The sequence below is a fragment of the Malurus melanocephalus genome, unplaced genomic scaffold (genome assembly GCF_030028575.1).
Source record: "Malurus melanocephalus ecotype Western Australia unplaced genomic scaffold, MMel_1.1 scaffold_376, whole genome shotgun sequence".
In the NCBI taxonomy this organism is placed as follows: Eukaryota; Metazoa; Chordata; class Aves; order Passeriformes; family Maluridae; genus Malurus; species Malurus melanocephalus.
The window spans coordinates 470,334-491,990 of record NW_026623608.1 but is presented as its reverse complement, the minus strand read 5'-3'; the positions used below and the strand labels follow the sequence as shown (position 1 = coordinate 491,990).

The following is a 21,657-nucleotide window of genomic DNA, read 5'->3' as shown; positions in this document are numbered from 1 at the left end:
CTGCTCTGCAGCAGGTTTCAAACCCCCTGTCCCCAGCTCTGAGCTGTACCCACGATGAACTTGGCCTTCCCACACTCCCCGGTGCTGCTCCACAAGAAAAAGTCTCCTGTTACAATTGGAGTGATATATTAGTACGCTGCACAGTTCCAATGTTTTTTCAACACCAAGATTTTTTTAATTCAGATGAAACAATCAGAATTAAATTCCTTGGCTCGCACAGTCACCGCTAAGGCTCAAGCAAGATGACAAATCCACACTCGGGTCTCGAAGTGTAACATAAGATCTCGGTTATCCCGAAAACCCCGATGAGTTGTCAGATCTTTCCTTACTTGTGGGTAAATCTGAGCCTTTTCTAATCCATTCTGTGTCCTTTTGCATGTCTGTGTAGATATGCATTTGCACATGCCACGAGATTGATAATAAGCAAGATAAATCTTTCTGTTTTCTTAGGGGAAGTAATACATTATTGCAGTGGAATTGGAATATTTTTCCCTYGTTCAGGCAGGGTTTGCCTGCAAAACTCTTCCCAAGAGTTCAGAAATGACTTGGCACATAAAAAATAGTCAAATAAAGACCATTARGTAGTGTCACAGAAATACCAGATGCATCCTTCCTGCTTCTCACCCGGTGTTTTCCCCACCAAAGCCAACACAAAAAGCTCCAGCATCCTAAAATTGCTTTTATCGGGAGAAGAAGTCAAACAAAATAAAGACTCGTCGAGAAAAGCCTCCACTGAGATTTAATGGAATTCRTTGTGTGTTTAAATTTCCGAGGCATTGTTGAAAATCTCAATAATCATCTTATTGTAAGCTTAGCTAAGTCGTGGGTTTTCAGAGAGTGGGAAATTTTACTAGCAGAAAAAAAAAAGTTACTGGATTTTCTAATTTTAACCAGGACTGAGAATTATAACTATGTGAATACCACAAGAAAACATTTCCAACCTTGCAAAAACTCAAAAGTGCTGAAGATCTTTCGCGAATCCTTTTTTAATGAAATTTCCAGACCTGGAGGTTGAAAGAACATCAGGTGAAGTTTTTCTGTTGTCGGAATTGTACCTGGGAATGCACCCCCAGCCCTGCTCGTGCAGAGCCCTGGGTTCTTCAGGACACTCTGCTTTATGCCAGGATTAAATATAAAGAAATGTTAATCTCTGAGGGGGCTTGGGGCTGCTCRTAGCATTCCTGATTTTTTCCAGGCGTTCTGATCCTGTAAAGCGTTAAAATATGCACGAATCTTGCTGTTCGAGGGGGAGAAGAAATTTTCTCTTGGAAATTAATTTTATTAGGAAGGGTTATTTTGTTTTCAAATCATAACAACATCCAGTTATGCTGCAGTTTCCATCTCTTTTTGCTTTTAGGCAGCTGAATAAAGGGCATCCAGTATTGGGAAAACACACTCAGGTGATTTTTCAGGGCACTCAGGCTGTGCTTTCACTGTGGGTGCAACCTRTGGCAGCWCCCAGCTGTGCCCAGCTGTGCCCCAGCCCCCTGTGCTGTTTTTTAAGGCAAAATGATAAAACTTTGTGCTTCTGGTGCTGCAAAACCCCGATACCAATTTCCCCATTGACACCAAAGTTTGCCTTTTGTTGAGTTTTATCTGTCCAGCCCTGTTTTGGGTGGCTCCACACCCTGCTCCAGTTTTTAAGTCATTCCCTGTCCTTGCACTCACCTCCCTCCCTTGGGGACACCAGGAGCCCAAGGACTGGAGGAGCTGGGGGTTCTGGGGGCTCCGTTTGGGTTCTGGGAGGCTCTGTTGAAATTTGGGGGCTCCATTTGGGTTTTGGAGGGCTCCATTTGGGTTCTGGGGGGCCCCATTTGGGTTTTGGGGGCTCCATTTGGGTTTTGGAGGGCTTCATTTGGGTTCTGGGGAGTTCCATTTGGGTTTTGGGAGCTCCATTTGGGTTTTGGGGCCTTCATTTGGGTTTTGGAGGGTTCTGTTCAGGTTTTGGAGAGCTCTGTTTGGGTTTTGGGAGCTCCGTTTGAGTTTTTGGGGGCTCTGTTTGGGTTCTGGGGGGCTCCATTTGAATTTTGGGAGCTCCATTTGGGTTTTGGGGGGCTCCATTCAGGTTCTGGGGGCTCAGTTTGGGTTTTGGGGACTCTGTTCGGGTTCTGGGGGGCTCCGTTCAGGTTTTGGGGCCTCCATTTCGGTTTTGGAGGGCTCCATTTGGATTCTGCAGGGCTCCATTTGGGTTTTGGGGGATCCATTGGGTTTTGGGGCCTCCATTTGGGTTTTGGAGGGCTCCATTTGGGTTTTGGAGGGCTCCATTTGGGTTTTGGGGGCTCCATTGGGTTTTGGGGGCTCCATTTGAGTTCTGCAGGGCTCCATTCAGGTTTTAGAGGGCTCCGTTTGGGTTTTCAGAGCTCTGTTTCAGTTTTGGGGGCTCCGTTCAAGTTTTGGAGGGTTCCTTTTGGGCTTTGAGGTCACGGCACCCCTGGTTTGGTGTCCAGGTCTGCTGGCAGCAAGAACCCACAGTCAGATGGCATCTGCCCCACTCTGGGATCATTCGAGGCAAAGGCAGAATTTAATAAATACTCTCAATCATTTGTGTTTTGACCTGAGCCCAGGCTCAGTCAGCACACGGGGAGCACACACTCTGTCAAGGCTCCTCTGGCAGAGCTGAGGAAAGGCAGATCCTTCAGAAAGGAGAGTAAAAGGTCAGCGCTAATCCGAAAGGACAAGCAGTGTATGTCTGTGTGTATATTGGGTTTCACATATGAAATCCAGTCATGATAAATCTGATGGCTTTAGAAACATCTACTTTGATTAATGAAAACATAGTTCCCATAGACCGTGGGTTTCATACTTCAAAGTTCCCCTGGATTTAGGACCTTAGGTTTTGCTTATTCATATAACATGCAGGAAACTATTTTTAAATGAATAAGGGAGTTTAAAAAAAAATTTTTTAAAAGGAGAATGTTTCAACATCGGTGGCACAGATAGGCTGGATAATAAGGAGCAAAATTAACAAACAACAGACATTTTTATTACGCATTTTACAATAATGTTTACATTCTTTTCTCTATATTTGTTTGTCCTTGAAAAGATTTATGTATTTATAAAAATATCTCGCTGCTCCAGCTCTGAAAATTGCAGCCTTGAAAGCTTTCAAGGATGGCTGTGATGGCTGGCCGTGCTCCTGATCATCCCCAATGCTTCTCCTGAGCCTGTTGTGCAGGAGTTTTTTGGGATGTGGGGATGAGAAAGAGGGCGGGATGGCCCCTAAGGATGAACCATCATTGCCTTGGCACCACCCTGAGTCTGTGGGACACGGGCAGTGCTTGGGCATCCTCCTTCCTTGGATCCATGGAGCATCCCTGAGCGCTCCCGAGGCTGCTCCGCTCCTCCAGCAGCTCTGGGATAAACAGGAATAAACTGATGTTTACAGCTCTGCAGTGCTGAGGAGACACCAGCAACCTCTGGGCCTCCTCAGCCCGGAGTTCAAAGGGATTTGGAAGTGTTGGATGCCTGTGGGAGCGGGTACCCGGCTGAAGGCTCCATTAATTAACTGCACTCACAGGATACAGAGCTGGTGAGTAATGTCCTGTTTATAGCAGAGCTGTGAGCCGCACTGGAAAAAAAAAAGGAACTCTGTGGGAGGGAAGATGACAGGGAGCAGAGTCACTCCAAAGGCTGGGGCTCCTGCCGTGCTTTCCAAAGGCAATAATTAACATTTACACCTTGGGGTAACTGTGTTCTGCCCCGTGGAAGCTGCTGGGTTGTGGGAGAGCGGGGTGGGATCATGAACACAGACACACCAAACCCAGGGCAGGTCAGGGGGTGCTGTTTCTCCACACTCAAAAATGGAATTTACCCCCCTTGGAGCACTGAGAGTGRCTGTTCTGTGTCCCCCTGGAGTCACAAAGTTATGGCACGGACGGGAATTGGCAGAGCCTGTAGGAAAGTTCAACCTTTGATGTTTGAGCGGGTATGGCACAGTTTGAGTCACTGCTGTGGGTGAGGATTTCCGTGTACTGGTTCTTCACACGCCCGTGGGGTTCCTGAGGTGTTTTTGGGCATCTCCCTGTGGTCACCAGCATGTCCAGAGCCTTCAAAGCCCATTCCTGCTCCTGAGAAGGAGGAGTAGGAGAGGTGATGGACAACCCCTTCCATCCCTCTTGGTTGTACCTCAGTGCCCACCATCCCATGGGGTCAAACCCTTTTATCAATTCAAACTCAATAAAGCCTTCCCCTCCTCCTCACTGCGTTCTTTTTGCTCACACCTATGTTGCAATCTGCAAGGTGAGGCTCAAAACTGTCCAGCTCTTTAATAGAACCATTGGTGTATTTTTGGATAATGTTCTCTTCTTGATTTACTGTTCCTTAGAAGACAGGAAATGGAGCTACTTGATTTCATATTTTAAACAAAGCCGTCCAGAGGTTTAATGAAAAAAATTTCCCCTGGCTTTCGAATTAAAGGGCTATGGTGAAAGATTTAGCTTGGCTATTTTGACTTAGAAAAATAACACGCTAGGAGCATTAAAACATTTTGTAAAAATACTTTTTACTACTAGATTTTTTTTTTTTTCAGAGAAGAAAGGTTTCTCTGGTTTTCTCACTGCTGGTTGGTGGGGCTGTGAAACAAAAAGACATTTCCAAGGTTTAGGGTGGTTTTTTTCCCCTTCCTTGTGTAGAATTTATTTTGCTTTTATATTAAAAGCCTTGAAACAATTACAATGCTGAAGACAAATCCTGTGTGTCTAAGCAAGGTAATTTGGGGTGAGTAATGACAGAAGCCTTTACCATTAATATAATGCAAGAAACGTTGAGCAGAAAGATGGGGACCTGATTCTGTTCCATCAGCAGTGGCAGGGGGAAGGGGTGAAGTTGGAAATAGTTTTCAGACAAAAATTGAAGTTTAAATAGGAAAATTCTGTGTGTGGAATTAGGGAATGGTGGGCATAGGGAATGGTGGTCATAGGGAATGGTGGACGTAGGGCAAAGCACCCAAAGGCTCCTGGGAGCAACCAGCCCATTGCCATGTCACACACTCCAGAGCCACTTCCCAAGGTGTAAAAATACCCAGGACTTAACTCTGCCTTGAAAAATTTATTTTACTCTGATATATGTGCTGTCTRCTGATGAACTGGCAAGACCAACAGGAAGGTCCATGGTAATTAATCTTGTTTTTCCTGAAACAGTTTTGTTTTACATCTGAGAGGGACAGAGCCAGGGATTCACAGGAGGAAAGGTCCTGCTTGCTCAAGCAAGGTCCCATTTTCTATCCCACATCCCAAATAACTTCGCTTCACCTGGAACCCTCTTTATCAATTTGTTCATTGAAATAGGGGGGGATTTGTGGGTTCCACGGGGCAGATGATGGTGCAAGGACCTCCCCTGCCTGTTCCAGACACGTTGCTCACCCTTGGGGTGCAGTGGTGGCTGCTGTGTCACAGCTGGATGTCAGGGTATCAATGGGCTGGCCAGATGTGCAACCACTACCACAGAGCACGAGCAAAGAATGAGGAAAGACGAAACCCCAGCCCTGCAGGTTTTTTACAAGCAAACTTTCAGTGCAGTTAATCCCTCCAMCCTGCATCTGCATTAACACTTGCAGCCTCACACGGTGCCGCTAAGAAGTTTTGGCAGCTCCTGGCCCTGATTGCAGAGGTAACGCTGCACTTGTCTCCTCTGCTCTCACTCAAGGATCTCAGGAGCCCGGCGCTCCATGAGGTTTYTCCCTGTGCACATAAGCAGGCATCTTGGCAGAGCTTCAAAAGCCATTTGCCTTATTATTCATATGGCTGCTTATAGGAGCAGAAACGCTCCCATTTCTCACTTTCGGAATAAGGGCAGACACCGGGAAAAGGGGAGATTTCTCATCTCTGCCACAGCCCTGCAGAGCTCATTGTGTCCCTGCTGCTTCCCTGGGGTTTGGGAAGCAGATTTGAAAGTCCACCCTGATCACTCTCAGGGTACACCAGCAGCTCTGTCAAAAACAACCWAAATCTGTGGGGTCTTGGAGTGGAGGTCTCAAGGTTGCAGGAAACTGTAGAAGGATGGCTTGGGGGGAAAAAAAACCACTTCATAAAAAGACTGAATTTTGCTTTTAGAAGAGCTGACATCATGAAAACGTTGCAGAGATTTAAACATCATCGAAATTACTTTGCCTCCCCCCTGCATCTTCTCAAGCTTCAAGAACGCTCGCTTTAAAACAAATTAGTAGRCTGGAGCAACCATATAAATCCAAAGAGCCATTAAAAGTTGAAATATTTGGTCATTCCTCCTGTCGTTTTGAGCTGGGATTCATCCAGAGTTCAAGTGCGTGCATCACACGAGAGCCACGGTCCCGTTTCTCGAAGTCCGTGGGGCGCTGATGGATTCCCAATGCCAGGAATCCGCCGGGCGAGGAGATAAATCAGCGCCGATGAAATTCAGGAGCCAGAAGTCACCGCCGCAGCCCATATAAATCCCTGAATGCCAGCCCTGGCGCTTTCGTCCGTGCCATTAGAGTTGGGAATTATCTGGCCCTCTTTGCTGATGGATGGATTAACCGGCCGGCCGAGTGTTTACCAGCGGTTATCAGCGGCTCCTCGGGCTCTTATCAGAGGAAGGGCCGCCTGCCGCGGGGCTCGGTCTCTCACCCTTTCTATTACCACCTGTCAGTGGCAGCGAGTGTGCTGTGAGGCTGCACAGTCACAGACCGCAAGTGTAGATAGTTTCTGACGGCTGATCAAAGGGGAAAACCAAAGGCCTGATAACAAGGACGTGTTTCATGTACTTTTAACTCGGAGAAACGTCGGCATTTGCATTTTTTCCCCCTCGGTAGGCTGGCAGAAACCAGGCGCRGCAAACGCTGCATATTCAGTTACCTAATAGTGGAGTAAATGGTATGTGCTTGAAGCAACAAAGCGTAACTGTAATCTTGTTCCAAGTGGGAATGATTTAAGTAAGCCTTCGCAGAAGACTTGCCCGTATAATAAAGGAGAATGGTTTTAATTTGTACTTTGAAGTGATCCTGAATTCRGAATCTAATCTTTGCATTCGGCAGAACATCCTACCCTGCCGTGAATGAGGTAATAACTGCGAGTCGAGGAATTATTTGAAGTGTCTTTTGGAGGTACGTGCGCTCCCTCACAAGAGCCAGAGCGTTCAGTAGGCACTGCTGGTGGAGGAGTCTCTGCTGGAGCACGTTTGACCTAAAAAGTTCCCAGTGCAGGAGCAGAGCAAACCCACAGATATCCCAGACTGAGGGAAGGGATCCATTTGTTCCTTCCTCAGACACGAGGCAGCTCTGCCACGCTGCTGCACTTCTCTGCACTTCTCACTTGCTCTTTCAGAGCAAGAAAGGGGTTTTAGCTAAAATTTCTGCACATTAGCAAAGATAGAATGACTGTTTCCGTGGCCAAGATGAGGAGGGGGAAGGATCGCAGCAGCCCAKTGGAAGACTGATCAACTTTAAAAATAATTTCCAGTTGTCTAACATAAAAACGTATGTACACCATTCACATTTGTGTTACTGTGCTGCTTTCCTGACTCTCCCCAGCATGAGACCGGAGTCGGGTCTGTATTTTAATTTTAATTTTAATTATTTTTTTGCTTACAGCTTGGTCAAAGCCAGTCYTTACTCGGGGTTCTGCTGCGCTGGTAACACCAACATTTTCACTTGGGTGCCAAATCCAGCGTTGCAGGGACCCGAAATTCAAGAGGGCTGTGCCAGGGTGTCCCACACTTGTCCCAACGTGTCCCACACGTGTTCCACACATGTCCCACTCGTGTCCCAATGTGTCCCACTCATGTCCCGTTTGTCTGTTGAAGGTGCCTTCGACCGGAGCGTGACCTTGCTGGAGGTGTGTGGGAGCTGGCCCGAGAACTTCGGTCTGCGCCACATGTCCTCCATGGAGCCCAGCGAGGAGGGGCTGCGCGAGCGCCTGGCCGACGCCATGTGCGAATCCCCCAGCAGGGACATGGTGGGATCAGGAACAGGTACAAAGAAGAGGTGTGATCAGAGATCACGTACATCTCACCCAATGGTGATTTTGATTTAATTTTTTTTTTTTTTTTAATTTCTCTTTCCCTTTTCTCTGTGCTCTCTGCTCTCTCTCTCTCTCTTTCTCTGATTAATTGGCTTTTGCGGGGCTCTCAGTGGGACGGAAGTCGTTTATAAAAAGAAATTAGTGGCAGATCACATAAACAGAGATACTGGCATGTGAAGCTTCCTTATCACAGAGCTGGGACAAGGGCTCTCCTCCCTCCCCTCCTGCCAGCTCAGGAGCATCCCTGTGCAGATTGCTGCCCTCGCCCACCCCGCTCCAAACAATGTCATAATCACACATATCCTCATTTTGTGTCCTCAATAGAGCCACTGTGAAGCRCTGGTTCTGTAATCCAAATTAATCCATCTTCATCAGTGTCCATTATATTGATAAATTGTATCATCTGTTTAAGTAAATGGAATGGCCCAGCAGAGATTGTGCTGTCAGACGGGGCCCCGTCGCGGGAGGTGCTCAGGAATTAAAGCGCAGTTATTGTCTCCATTCATTTTGGCTCCTTCCAAAAAACATCTCAGTAAAAACACCTCACAGTGCTGGTGGCTACTAACAGCAGCTGCCAGCTCACTTGTCACTCTCGTGGCAGCTTGCCAGGGGAGGCAGAAGAGGAGAAACCAGCAGGAAGCTGTGGCAATGCCAACCTAGGGCTCCTTCAGGAAGAGCAGGAGCTGTCTCTTCCTTTTACCCTTGCTCTTGTGTGTCACTAAGGGTGTTGTGCTGCTCTGAGCTCTTCCTGCTCCTCCAGAAGTGTCTCTCATTAGGGCTGACCCTGCATTCCAGATGGGGCAGGTACCAAACTTCAGCAATTTCCCCCAGCCTGGAGCAGGAGGGTGCAGAGGAGCAGGTTCCAGCCCTGGTCTGTAGGTGCAGGCAGTGACACCCAGGCTGAACAGTGCAGAAGCACCTTCACAACCCAAATATTCACCTTCYCAGCTGTCCCTCCCCTGACTGCCATCTTGAGAGACCTGAAATCAAAGGCTGTGTTGAGATTTGGTTTAACAGAAAGGCTTGGTTCAACACTAAACATGGGTCTGCTGCAGATCTGGTGCAAACCCTCTGTAGTTTTTGCCTTGGATCAGACATTTCACATGTCCACAGCTCCAGAGCTGCAGATCTGGTGCAAACCTTCATGAGTTTTTGTCTTGGACAAGACATTTCACATGTCCACGGCTCCATCAGTGCAGATCTGGTGCAAACCTTCATGAGTTTTTGGCTTGGATCAGACATTTCACATGTCCACGGCTCCAGAGCTGCAGATCTGGTGCAAACCTTCATGAGTTTTTGSCYTKGATCAGACATTTCACATGTCCACGGCTCCAGAGCTGCAGATCTGGTGCAAACCTTCATGAGTTTTTGCCCTTGATCAGACATTTCACATGTCCACGGCTCCAGAGCTGCAGATTTGGTGCAAACCTTCATGAGTTTTTGCCCTTGATCAGACATTTCACATGTCCACAGCTCCAGAGCTCCATCAGTGCAGTGAGAAGGGAGATGCCTCACATTGCTGGTGTGGACTTTAATCAGCTCATGTTCGTAAAGGGCTGGCAAGGTGGAAAGAGCAGGCTGTGAAAACAGAGAAAAGCACATATTTCATCACTTACTGCCCGTGCTGTGATCAGTGTGAACTTTGGGAGGGTATCCACTGCTGATAATGGGTCAGCACCCCTCAGGCTGTGGATGGAAGGGGAAAGGTGAGGGGGACACCTCCTCTGAAAGCTGAAGCCTTCCAGATGTGCCAGGTTAGGGTGACTGACTGCCCTGGAGCCCTGACAGTGCATTGTACTGCAAACCCACAACTTTGCCAAAGACAGAGCTGCAAATTTCCCTTCCATTTTCCCCAACCCCAGCTGATGGCAGCGARTGCCAACTTCTTTGGCGTAAGATGAGGCTCCCAGCGCTGCAGGTGTAAAGACAGAAAGGAGCTGTTTATAGAGATGCCATCAGTGAGTTAATATTCATCCAAAGGGATTTCTCCCAGCTCTTAGTGCAGAGCCATAAATCTCCCTAATGAGTGTAAGATAGATGCCAGCTCGGAGCAGCGATGTGCGCAGCMGTAATGAGTAACATGAGCACTGACCCAGCTCACCCCACCCCAGCCCTGCTCGCCCTGTCCTTAACACTCCGTGCTTCCCTGCCTGTYGGGGGACTCTCCCCACCACTCACACTCTTTATTCTCAGGATTTGGCCCTGTGGTGACTCAGAGCAGCAGAGAAAACCCGCTGATAAGGCAATGAACTCCCGTGCCCTTTCCACTTCCATCCCCTGACAGCTCTTGAGCTGCTCCTCTTTACCAGACAGACAGAAAAAGTTCTCTGCTGCTTTCAGATGTACCTGGAGGGCTGCACTCAGATGTACCTGGAGGGCTGCAYTTGCCAAGGGAGTGGGCTGGAGMTGGCTGCCAGCACCRTTCCTCGGKCTGGGCAGYRCAGGGAAGGGTTCACATCTTAATAAATGAGCAGAGATAAGCGTGGAGCTGCATTACCCTCACTTCAAAAAAGTCAGCTCAGAACAAGTAGGAGAGTTTTCATTTCCCCCAAACCACTGAGTGGATTATCTTTGAAAAAACTCAGTTTTCTTGCTCGGCTTCTCTGCTGCCCACTGACCACAGGGAAATGGCAGCAAAGAGTTGAGCAGAAAAGGACACTGGAGATTTGTTTGTTTGTTGGTAGCTGATTTCTATCTTGCTGCTGCTTTCAAAACCAGTGTTTGTATTTCTACGCTGGACCCAAAATTTAGGACTTTATAATCCTTTTAATAATCCTAAATTAATTTATTTAACTTATCCCTCCCTTTTTGTTACACATGCTTTAACCCCAGTTTGTGCTCCTTGGATTCTCTTCAGCCCTTAAATAGATTTTGCAGAGATTTAACAAAACCTGCAGAATCTTGCTTGAGCTACAACACAAACTAACAAATATTTCTGACTGGGAATGTGAAGATTTGTGCCTGTGCAGCACTGGGGCCTGACGTGTGGACAAAAACTGGGCAGTGGGSTGGACAGTGAGGCTTTGTCAGGCGCTCAGCCGGTCCTGACATGCACTTAATGGCAAGAGATAAATAGATTCTTTTAATGCCTTAACTGTTAGGGCATAGCTGACACGTAGATTTATATAGAAATCAGGGCTGACAGGCTGCAGRGGTGTGGAGGAAGTGCATGCTCATGGTGCACAGAGCACTTTGGGGGAGCTGATAATCCCMAAATCTCTGATTTGTACCTGCCCCRTCCTGCAGAGCAGGGATGGCAACAATAAMCCAGGCTCTGGCTACTGGCAGAGGCAGAGAATGACCCAAAAATTGGTCATGGCACCAACAGCAGCCTGGAGGATGCTGAAAATGTGAGGAACAATCTGGCTTTTGCAAAAAAAAAGGGGATCTGCTGGGGCTTTCCCAGCTCTGACTGGGTGCCAGGGGCTGTCGGACAGTGGGTGGGAGAAGAACCAGGTCTGCAAAATGACCCCTCCCCAAAATCTCCTTTCCTTGTGACCTAAATGATAACTCCAGCCATGCAGCTAGTTGGTTTGATTGGGAAACCAGCTCTTCCCCTTGTTATCCCATTTGTCAGACAACCCATGTCTATCTGGAGTGGAGTCTGCTGTGCATAAGCTGTCAGCCCAGATTCACATTTAATTCCAAAGAAGGCGTAAATTGGCAAAGACACAAAAAGATGTTTTTTTGCTGTTTCAGTTCCTGTCAAACTCTTACTGAAAAGAAAAATTATGGAAGTCTCCTCACAAATGTTAGTGGTCAGTGCCCTCTTTTGCTTGCAAAGCTTTTTTTTTCAAGCAGCTACAATATTTACATTTGCAGTGCAGTTCCTAAGTGTGGGCTGGAGCTTCATGTTGCATTCCCCCCACAAAAAAAAAAAAAAAAAACACCCCAGGATTGTGATTTATGAAGCTGTGCTTGCAGGAGACAAATATCTCTGACAGGATTCCACTTAAACTGGACAGGGAGAAATTGCCAGCTCAGGCTAGAAATCTTTCCCTCCAAAAAATGCTGCAATTAGTAAATCCTCTGATTCACCTATTCCTTCAGCAAGTTTTTAAGCTTTCCAGTGTATTTTAATMACTTCTAGGCTTAATATTTAATATTAGTCTATAATAAAGGAGCAAGCCATTACAGTCTGAGCAACAGGATGTTTTTTGAGATGCACATTTCTCCCAAAACTCCCTCAAACCTCCCAGTCGGTCAGCTGTGAGCTGTGGCACAGCGAGGTGCACCTCTGGCCCTCGGAGGAAACCGTCTGGATTCCTTCCAGATTTCAGGAACAAACTCACAATGAGCTGAAGGAAGCTCGGATGTTGAAGCAAACTCTTTAACCTGATTAATGGGATGTAAGTAAGTGGAGCTAATTAGTGGTGCCGTTAGGGAATGGCCTGGAGGAAACCYGGCATCGGCGCTTTGGGTCCTGGTCCCCAGCCAAAACCTTGGGGTTACACCAACCCCAGCCTGCCTGGGCTCTGGACACCTCTGAGTTTTGCAGAGGGATGGTTTGGAAATCTTCCTGTGAAATTCAGGAGCTGGAGAAGCGGAGTCACCATTTCCTGGTGTGCCTGGCTGAGGGGGGAGGAGAGGAAGCTGGTGGTTCCCGTGCAAGGAGCATCCTTCCTGGGATTCCAGAGGGGAAAATATCCATAAATCCATAAATCCATAAATCCAAGCTGTGCTCAAAGATCAGCAGCCACCTGGGCAATGATGGACCTGCTCATAGAGTTTCAGGAGTAGGATTAGCCCTTCCTAGAGTCAGAGCCCTACCCCAGTCATTTCCTTCCCTCTCTCCTTCCCTCCCTCTCTTCCCTTCTTTTCTTTCTTCCTCTTTAATTTTTTCCAAGACAATTTTCCCCTTYTCTCTCCTTTGTTTTTTATCCTAACTCAGACRTGGGCTACAGGAACACAACAGAGCAAATGATTTTCCCTCTGCAGAGCATTTCTGCCAGGAGATTTCTGCACAGGTTCAGTGCAAAACCAGCTTATAATGTGGATGCTAAAAGCAGCCTTTGAACTTCCAGAATATTCATCCCAGGGTCAGAGATTAAATTCCTCCCTGCAATCTGAAAGCTCAGTGCATTCTCCCTGCAAAAAGGTTTATTTGGATGGGCCTGGTTGAAAAGAAAGGAAAACTCAGGCTCTTTAGGAAGCACCATTTCTGAAGTGCTGGAGGAGGAGCGTTGGCCCTGCACATATTTTGGGATATCAGRCACTTCAGTGTGGGCTCCTTGCTCTCTCCTGTGTGAGGGAGTCCCTGAGCAGCCCCATCCCACAGYCCTGGCAGGCCCAGCAAGGGCATTTTTAATTCCCAGTTAATTCCCCATGTCTCCTAATCCAATCTTGCCACCAGCCCTGGGAGTTTTTACTGGAATTTCTTCCAGATCGTACATTATTGAAGGGGGAGGGGGTGTGGATGCTGCTACCATGAATATTTCTGGTGTGAATTCAGGTTCATGGCTGTTTGTAGGAAAATTCTAAAGGGACCACAGATGCCACAAAGCAACTCTGACTTTCTGCCATTTGGTAACAACTTGATCAACTGCATTTTCTTATTTTCSATTGTGGTGTGGGGAGATTCCTTTTCTTTCTCTTCTTATTAAATCAAGGCATTTTTTTAAGAAATATTTTATTTTTGATACAGACACAGCCGGTGAAGTAGCAGTAAAAAACATCACCCCAAAGAGGCACATGGCTTTGAAATGTTTTGGTATGTAACATGACTGTATTGCTATCAGGTCTGAACTTGTGCACAAAGAGCATTTTTCCTTGTTCTAAAAGCAAACCCTCTCTCAGCTTTCCAAGGGCTGCCTACCTAACGTGGCCATAGGGGGACAAACCAAAAAAAATATCAAAGTGTCTCAAGTCATTTCGCAAATAACATTGTTCTGTTGCTCTCCCTAAATGAACAAGAGTTTCTTTGATTTTTTTTTTTTAATTTTTTTTTTAAAGTCAAATTTAGGATTCTGCTGTTGGGAGCAGAGAGGTCACAAGGCCCTAATGTATTTAGCATTGACTGCCCTCTCTTGTAGTGCGTCTATTAGTCAGTAATTTGATTTGTACCTATTCATTTGCAGTCCCTGCAGGAGCTCTGAGCTGGCCCCAAGTATAATTGGTGCTGTCTCTATTTTTACATCATTAGATTAGCCCCGACTCCTGGCCACTTGTTGTCTGCGCTTGTCTGTCCATTTATACAACCTAATGTAACACAAAATTCATTACTGATCACATTACTTTCAACTCTGAAGCCAGCTTTGTGATAAACATTTTGTTAACCCTTCCCTGCCGGCGCACAGACCCGGGGCATAAATGCACTTTGCCTTTGCAGGAAAAATCGATATCATAATAAAACAAAGTGCAGTCACATTTCTGGATTTGTCATTCCTCCCAGAGAAAGAGATGGGGAGGAACATATAGGAGATGACTAAATGGTGTCTGCATCCAGGCATYTCGCTCTGCTCGATATGAAATGAGCTCAGCACTGTCCTTCCTACTGGAATATGAAGAAGTGACACGAGATAGGGCCAGCACTCAATTTAAAACTTAATTTCTTACTCATTGTTCTGCAAGTGTTTTAGCTCTTCTGGTCAGGCTGTAATCAGGTTATGACATTATTGGAACTGGGCATTTTTCTTCCAGTGCTTTGTCTCCAAAGCAGCAAACAGAGACACGGTTCCCCTTTTTCCTTAGAGATTTGTTGCTGTGTTGGGCTTTTCTGGTTTGCTTGGGGTTGTGGTTTCTCCTCCTAATGACTGAGCAAATTAACTGCAGCGCTCCCGAGTTTCTCAGGGCAATTCCAAGCTCTGTCCTGTCCGGCTTGGCTTTGCTCACATTTGATTGTCTGCTGAGTCCCTCCTAAAGCATGAAGCTGTTTGCATTTTGATTCAGCTGTTTGCTGTTGAATTCCAGGGGGACCCAGAGSAGATCTGTGGTAGGTATTGCAGCCAGGGCTGAGCATCCTCCAACTCACGGCATCCTTGCTGCCCAAATTAATGTTGGTGCAACAGCAAAAGCTGTTGGCTTTTAACAAGTTTGCTAAATTCRTTTTCTGTTTGTACAGCTTGGCTTGGAAATCTGTTATTTGGGGTTTTCTAAATATTTGGAAATATTTTGCAGTGTTTATTAAATCTTCCCTTTAAAAGTCCGAGGCCTGAAGGCTGCCCCACACCAAGCAGACCCACACTGGGAAAGGGGCAGGAGACAACAGGATTTTTCCATCTGTAATTTCTATAATTACCTTGTCATTCCTTTTAGGAGTCATTTCTATGGTGTTTTTGTGTAGGATGTGACTTATGGCAATCATATCTCTCTCAGTAAGCAGAGGAGCCCTCGTCTCCCAGCATTCGAACCGGGGCTGGTATTTTTACAGCTGTTTYGTGAGCCAAAACTCCTTGCAGCTGCTGAGGTGGTGGCAGAATAAAGACAAGACAGTTCCTGTCCCTCCTCCCAAGCCCAGCAGCCCCAGAGAGCTGCTATTTGCTGATTTTTTTGGGATGTGCAGCGCAGGCCATCACAAAGCTCTCATAMACCATGCATTGCCCTCTCCAGGGGAGACAGGAGAGGAGGCTGTGGGATGGAAACCCATTTGGGCAATAAATTGTTGAGCAGAGGAGCTGTTAAATGAACACTTATTAGAGAGGTAGGATGGAATTATGAGTCACCAAACAGCAAAATACACATTAGCACAGCAAACCCCTGCAGGAAATGGAAAAGTCAAGAGCCAAAACGATGCCAAGCRTTCCTGTGTGAGCCAACCCTCTGCTCCTGCAGCTTCCATTCCCCTCAGCCCCTCTTCCACCCCATGGATMTGCTCCTGGTGCTCTGGCACAGCAGGCACAGGCCTTTTGGGCAGCTCCAGGGTGCCACCTGTGCCCTCTCCTCCCTGTGTCACCCCCGTGCCTTGCTGTGACAGAGCAGCACACCCAGGGTCACCTGGGTTTCTCAGTGATCCTGCCTTGCTCTCCMTGGAGGGCTCTGAGAGCATCAGTGATGGTGTTGGGTGTTTGATGCCKTAGGGGATGTGGTCAGGAAAAAAGAGAGGGCCAGGGGAAAGGAAAAACCAACCCAAAGGGGGTTTGGCTGGGGGAGGATCTCCCTGATTGATGGAGGCTSAGCTGAGCCCCACGGGATCAGCCCCAGTGGCTGCCCCTGGAGGAAGGAGGGTTGTGGCCAGGTCCCTGGCACTGCTGGGAACACTTAGTCCTCCTTGAAGGATATATCCTCATTTGTGGTATGAAAAGATTAGCTTTCCTTGCATCCCCAGCCTGCTGTCTCCCCACCATGGATAATACATAAAACAGTAGACTTTTATTCATTAACATTTATGGGAAAATGTTAATATTAAACTGTAAGTGAAAAGCCCCATCTTATTGAATTCTTCTGCTGTGTTATTGGGAGCCTAATTTCATTTTGCATTTAAATAAAAACCAGATGACGTTCGGGACGGTCGGGCAAGCATTCTGTAAGTGAGAATTTATCTTGCAATCTGGGTAAACAATGTCTCATCATTTAACAGTTATTATAAATAATGGGGTTTTAAGCACTTTGCTGGGAGTTCATATTGGCTCCACACGGGTTGCACTAAGGGAGAGAGAATTTCAGTGACATCTTCCAGGCATCCGGTGAGGAGGAATCATATCCTGAGCTCGCTTCTCGGGCTGCAGCAGTTTTCATCCTCCTCTGGTTATTATTGCTCAATTTTGTGTGCACCAGCCCCTGACCAAAAAATTATTAAAAAAAAAAACCACTAGAAGGAAAATGACAAATTGGTTGGAAGCATTTTAAAATGGAAAAAAACCTGTGTTTAAAGCTTCTGCACAAAAGGGAAAAATGTTCAGGCCCCTGCAGAGGTTCATGCAGGTAGCTGAGCCCCCAAAATGGGGATTCTTTCTGTAAAAACGGGGCTGTGAAAAATCTGTGCATTCACAGAGAGTGAAAAAGATGTTGAGGCAAAACATAAAGACAAAAAGATCATGAACCAGCTGCTTTTTTCTGTATTTCTGCTAGTGCCCTCTGAAATGGCATCACTGGTGGTTTTATGCTTAGGAATGCTGAAGGTAACTTATAAAAAGAGTAAGAACTGCTAGGAAAAGGTAAATAGCTCTTTGCCCACTCCTGTTGCTTCTCTTCAGCTCTTCAGCACTCTTTCACTGAGGTGGCAGCACTTTAGTGCTCTCTGGCTTTGCTCTGTGTCCCTCAGCCACACCGAGAGCCTCAGAGATCCCTCCAGGGCATTTCCCACAATGGGCAGGAGCAGCTTCCCCACGCTCTGTCCTGCATCCTGGGCATGGTGGGAATTCATTCTCCATGCAGACAGGGGGTGAATTTTAGGAGCAACTGTTTGCTCTTGTGGAAAGATGTGGAATTTGGGAGCTCCTGCTGCTGGCGTGTCACCTCCCTGTGACACAGCTGTCCCAGGACATGAACTGCTCWCTGCCATTTTAGCCCATTTTCCAGAAAGACCCCCCAGCTAAAACACCATCTTCTCTTATTTATTTGTTTCTGATATTTATTTGTTATTCCCTTGGTCAGTGACTTTCTCAGTAAATGCCCAACACATGAACTCTGTGTTTACACCAAAACTTGATGGTGTTGTGAAAGACAAAGGGTCAGCRCTGCTTCTCTGACTCTTCCCTAAGATGGTTTTCTGGGAAGGCTGYAGGGAGGAAGGTGCTGGCTGGGTCACCCATCAAAATGGGAGCAAAACTCTACAAAAAAGAGCCCAAAATGAGGAGCAGGATAAATACGAGGCAGAATCTGCCCAGCCTGAGATGATTTAATTTCCTTTCCTCGGGGGTGTGACCAGAGGAATGCCTCAATTTACCTTTTGGGCTTTCAAATCTCCCACAGGTTTCCCTTCCACCAGCTCATCCACACCTTTGTAAGATGGAATATTAACAGAATCAATGCTTGGAACYGTTTTTTTKAAAAGCAAAAAASRTCAATTGACTATTTCCAGCTGCCTYCTGGTTTCAGGAGCACAAATGTGAATTTCTGTGTTCAACAGCTCCATTAACAAAGGCATGAATTAAGCTTTGAATGTCATTTTTATCAAGGCTCTTTCATATTTATGCCTAACATCAGAATTTGGAGCTCTATTAATAAAGAGAGAGTGTATTAAGAGCCTCAAGCAGCCCTGTGAGGGAGTGGGCTACTGCTTTTCCAGGCTGGATTAATACCAGGCAAGGTAGAGCTGTGATTTTAAGGGAAATTTCACTGCTTGGTGAAATTAGGGGAATGATTTTAAGGGAATTACTGTGAGCTCTGAGTGCTGGGTGAAAATAGGGCTGTGTTTACCAAACTGGCCCGCTTGAAGCAGCCATGTCAACATCATCTTTAAAATAATTGACTGAATAGACTAAATAAATTGCATTCTGACCTGGGATTATTTGGATGGGCTCGGAGGTCCTCGGTGACTCTGAACTGCTGCCAGGGCAGTGGGAGGAGGAGGAGGATGGTCCTGATCTCCACCTGAGCTCTCCCAGCTCCAGAGCCTTGAACTGTTTAGAGGAGCAGACGGGGCTGAGGCTGTGGTGACATCATTTCGTGAGCTTCAACAAAACTGCCCTGATTTGGACCAGCTGAGCATCTGCTCCCCCCCCAAAAAAAAAAAACTTTTTAACTTTTCCTTTGAATCAAACCCAAATTCCAGTCTGGTCTCGCTTCCTCCTCAGCATCAATCTGCACCAGGGGAGCAGCCCAGAGCCTCTCACTGGCCCGAAAGGCCACTTTGTGTCAGAAGTACCAGAAGTTGTGCCAGAATTACTCGGCTTTGTAATATTATACTTCTGCAATGAGCTCGGCAGTGTGTTTGTGTCAGGAGCAGAGAGCACATGTGGGAGATGCACAGAGGCACACTCAGCACTGCAGTCCATCCTTGTTTTCCCACCTGAGGGGTTTTAAGGAGGCACTGGGCTGAGGAGTCATCACAGGGAGGGTAGAATTAGGTCTTAAATGGGGAAGGAACTGAAATTTGAAGGGTCAGGTGTAACATTCTCATGCAGAGCACCAGCAGTCACTGCCCACACCCTGAGGTCATCACCAAATTTGTGGGTTTGACCTTTAGGCAGCTTTTCCTTACCCATCCCTTTTGCTGGGACTGTTTTTTTCCGAGCCCAAGGAGGAGGAGGAAGAGGAGGAGGAGGAGGAGGATGGACCCCCAGCACTGAGGGCTCCTGGCCATCCCTGCACAGGGTCTTTGCTGCCACCACCTCGGGGACAGGACCCCCCAGTCCTGAAACTCCAACCCTGGAGGGAAGGGGGAAGCTCAGATCCACACTTGTCCTGGGTAGAAGGTGTTCCAGGAATAGCAGCGTTGCCTCCAAAATTTCTGAGCAAGATGCAGAGAGTTCAGYGGGTGCAGGACATGGTAGGTGTCAYAAACATGCGTTTGCCTTTGAATTTGTAATTTCCTTCGTGGAGCAGAGACTGACAGAGGGGTCAGTGTTGAGCAATCCGAGGCACTCCCATAACCCTGGGAATGAGAGCCCAAACCCAGGAATTTTAATACAGTGTTTTCTCTGYGAATGCTTTTGGTCTGATACACACAGATGTGCTGCTTGCGTAACTGGAGATGCAAGATGGCTCTCCCTAAATGCATTCAAAAACTCATCCACACACCCTGGCTGGCACAGGGAAGCCTGTGCTCCTTGAAGGATATCTATTCCATGTAGGATATCTCACAGGAATTTGTAGTAGCAGCAACACAGTGAAACTTTCGGGTTGGGGTAAGAGAGAATTCCYTTAAACCCTTTAAACTGCACGTTCATTCCAAAACCTCTTCTGCAAATCCTGCACATGGAGTCTGGGCCTGTAGGATGTAATGGGCTGCAGAAATTATTTTCTGTTTGATTGTTGTAGCTTTTGAAACATCCCATTCTGGCTAAAATCAGCAACTCATCCTTCTTGAAGAGCCATTTATGTAGGGAAACATCCTAAACCTCTTTACAAAAATACATAACAGCTCTAGGAAACTCGAGATTATTTTTTAAAAGCACTGGAAGTCATTGTGAAAGTGCCTATCTTGAAGAATATTCTCCCTCTAAATGCCAGTCCTTTATCTGGTGCACTTTTAACCTTYCATAAAACGCTCAGAGTCAAGTCTGGCAAGATGCCAAAGTCTTGGGTCTCCCACTCCATGGGCTGGAGTTGTGTGGAGCTTTCTGGGCTCWCTTTTTAAAGGAGCAAACAACCTGTTTGGAAGTTCATGCAGGAAAGCGTTTTGTCCTTTTGTCACCGATCTCTCCGTGCCTGAAGCAGACCCAGCCATTTGTGGGAGCTCAGGTGTCCTCCCTGTTTCATAAGTGTTAAATTGTTTGGCATCCTCACAGCGAGATCGGGCACCAGAAACGAGATTTGGGGTCTCASAGGGGCTCAGATGTTCAGAAGGCTCAGTCTTCACTCCCCTGGTCCTCTCCTGCCTCCTGCACCTCCCCATCTCCTTGCTGGATGCTGCCACCTTTGTTCCGAGGTGCCAGCTTTCATCTCCAAGTGCAAGGCACCAGCCAGCTCTGGTGGATTCAGGATCGGAGTTACCGTAAGGCAGTTTGACAGCAGCTAATATTTTACATAGGCCACTGACTCCTGATTTCACAGGAGTTGCTCAGGCAGTGTTTCCCAGTCTTCTTTATTTGCAAATTTAATGGAGGTGCTTTTGTGGCGCCTCAGCATCTTTCAGGCTGTGACAGGATGAGACAGTTCTAACACAGGAATCGATTTTCAATGTTCAAATGCCGTAGTTTTATTTATTTTTTAATTTCCTCTTTCGAAGGGAGTTTAAGATCTCTCTTCTGCAACTGCTGGCTTTATAAAAAAAAGGGAAAGGAAACATTTCTGAGGAGCAAATCTGTCGCAGCCACCCGAAGCATCACAGGAAGTTGGTCCCACTGTGCTGGGTGACAGTGCAGGCAAATTGGCACAAGGCTTGAGCAGAGAGCTTTAATTGACTTTTAAACATGATCAGTGTTAAAATAATATGAAATCGTAATCATAGCAGTGTATAAAAATGGGAACTGCCTTTCTGCCCGTGCTCCCGTTGGAAAGGACAACACACAAATACATTTACAGGGGAATTTCATCCATCTCGAATTCAAACCAGCTTGGAAAATCCCKATTTTTAATGAGGACTCGGTGCTTTCGTTTCGCTGCAATTCAGTATTAACGATTTTTGCTCATCCAAATGCCCAAAAGCACAGGTTTCCCCGGGGGTGCAGTGGCCCCCTGTGCCCTCCCCGCTGGCGGGTCCCCGGAGCTGCCGGCGGGGCTGGAGCCATCTCAGCTCCTCATCTCCTCAGCTCCTCGCTCCGAGCAGCCGCCAAGGGTGCTGGAGATGGATTATAATTAGAGCTCCCTCGTTAGCATAATTGCATTTCATTTTTTTTTTTTTAAAAAAAAAAGCAAACAAGGGAATACTCAAGAAAAACCTCCAAGTGCAGTAGCAGCAATGGAATTCCCAAGCATCCCGGTATTTCTGCATCCTGGCTTTTGAGCTCTTCTCCACCTCGGGTGTGCCAGGCAGCCACCCTGGGCACCAGTGATGATGCTCAGTGAGTGTTCCTATAGAACCAGTGCCAAAAGCACCCAGCAGAGTTTGGGATGTTGTCAGAATCCTGAAGGATGGAGCGTTTCCCTGCAAAAGAGTCCGTGTGAGCTCCTCCCGCGGAGCACATCCCGCTCCCTTCAGCAG

The 21,657-nt window shown here is 46.9% G+C and overlaps 1 protein-coding gene across 6 annotated transcripts in view; it reads left to right on the top strand.

The window, feature by feature from the left end:
• Nucleotides 1-21,657, top strand: part of BCAS3 (BCAS3 microtubule associated cell migration factor) — a 268,699-nt gene that overhangs the window by 239,906 nt on the left and 7,136 nt on the right. Inside the window, exons 16-17 of one of the 6 annotated variants that reach the window (XR_008966176.1) lie at nucleotides 7,756-7,936; nucleotides 13,618-13,683. Coding sequence is in view for 5 of the 6 variants with exons in the window: in XM_057378798.1 (XP_057234781.1) it covers nucleotides 7,756-7,923; nucleotides 13,618-13,683 (234 nt within the window). In the remaining variant the exon portion in view is untranslated. Of the gene's footprint in view, nucleotides 1-7,755; nucleotides 7,971-13,617; nucleotides 13,684-21,657 lie in introns of all 6 variants that reach the window. The other 5 variants (XM_057378798.1, XM_057378801.1, XM_057378799.1 and 2 more) reach the window with 5 other exon arrangements.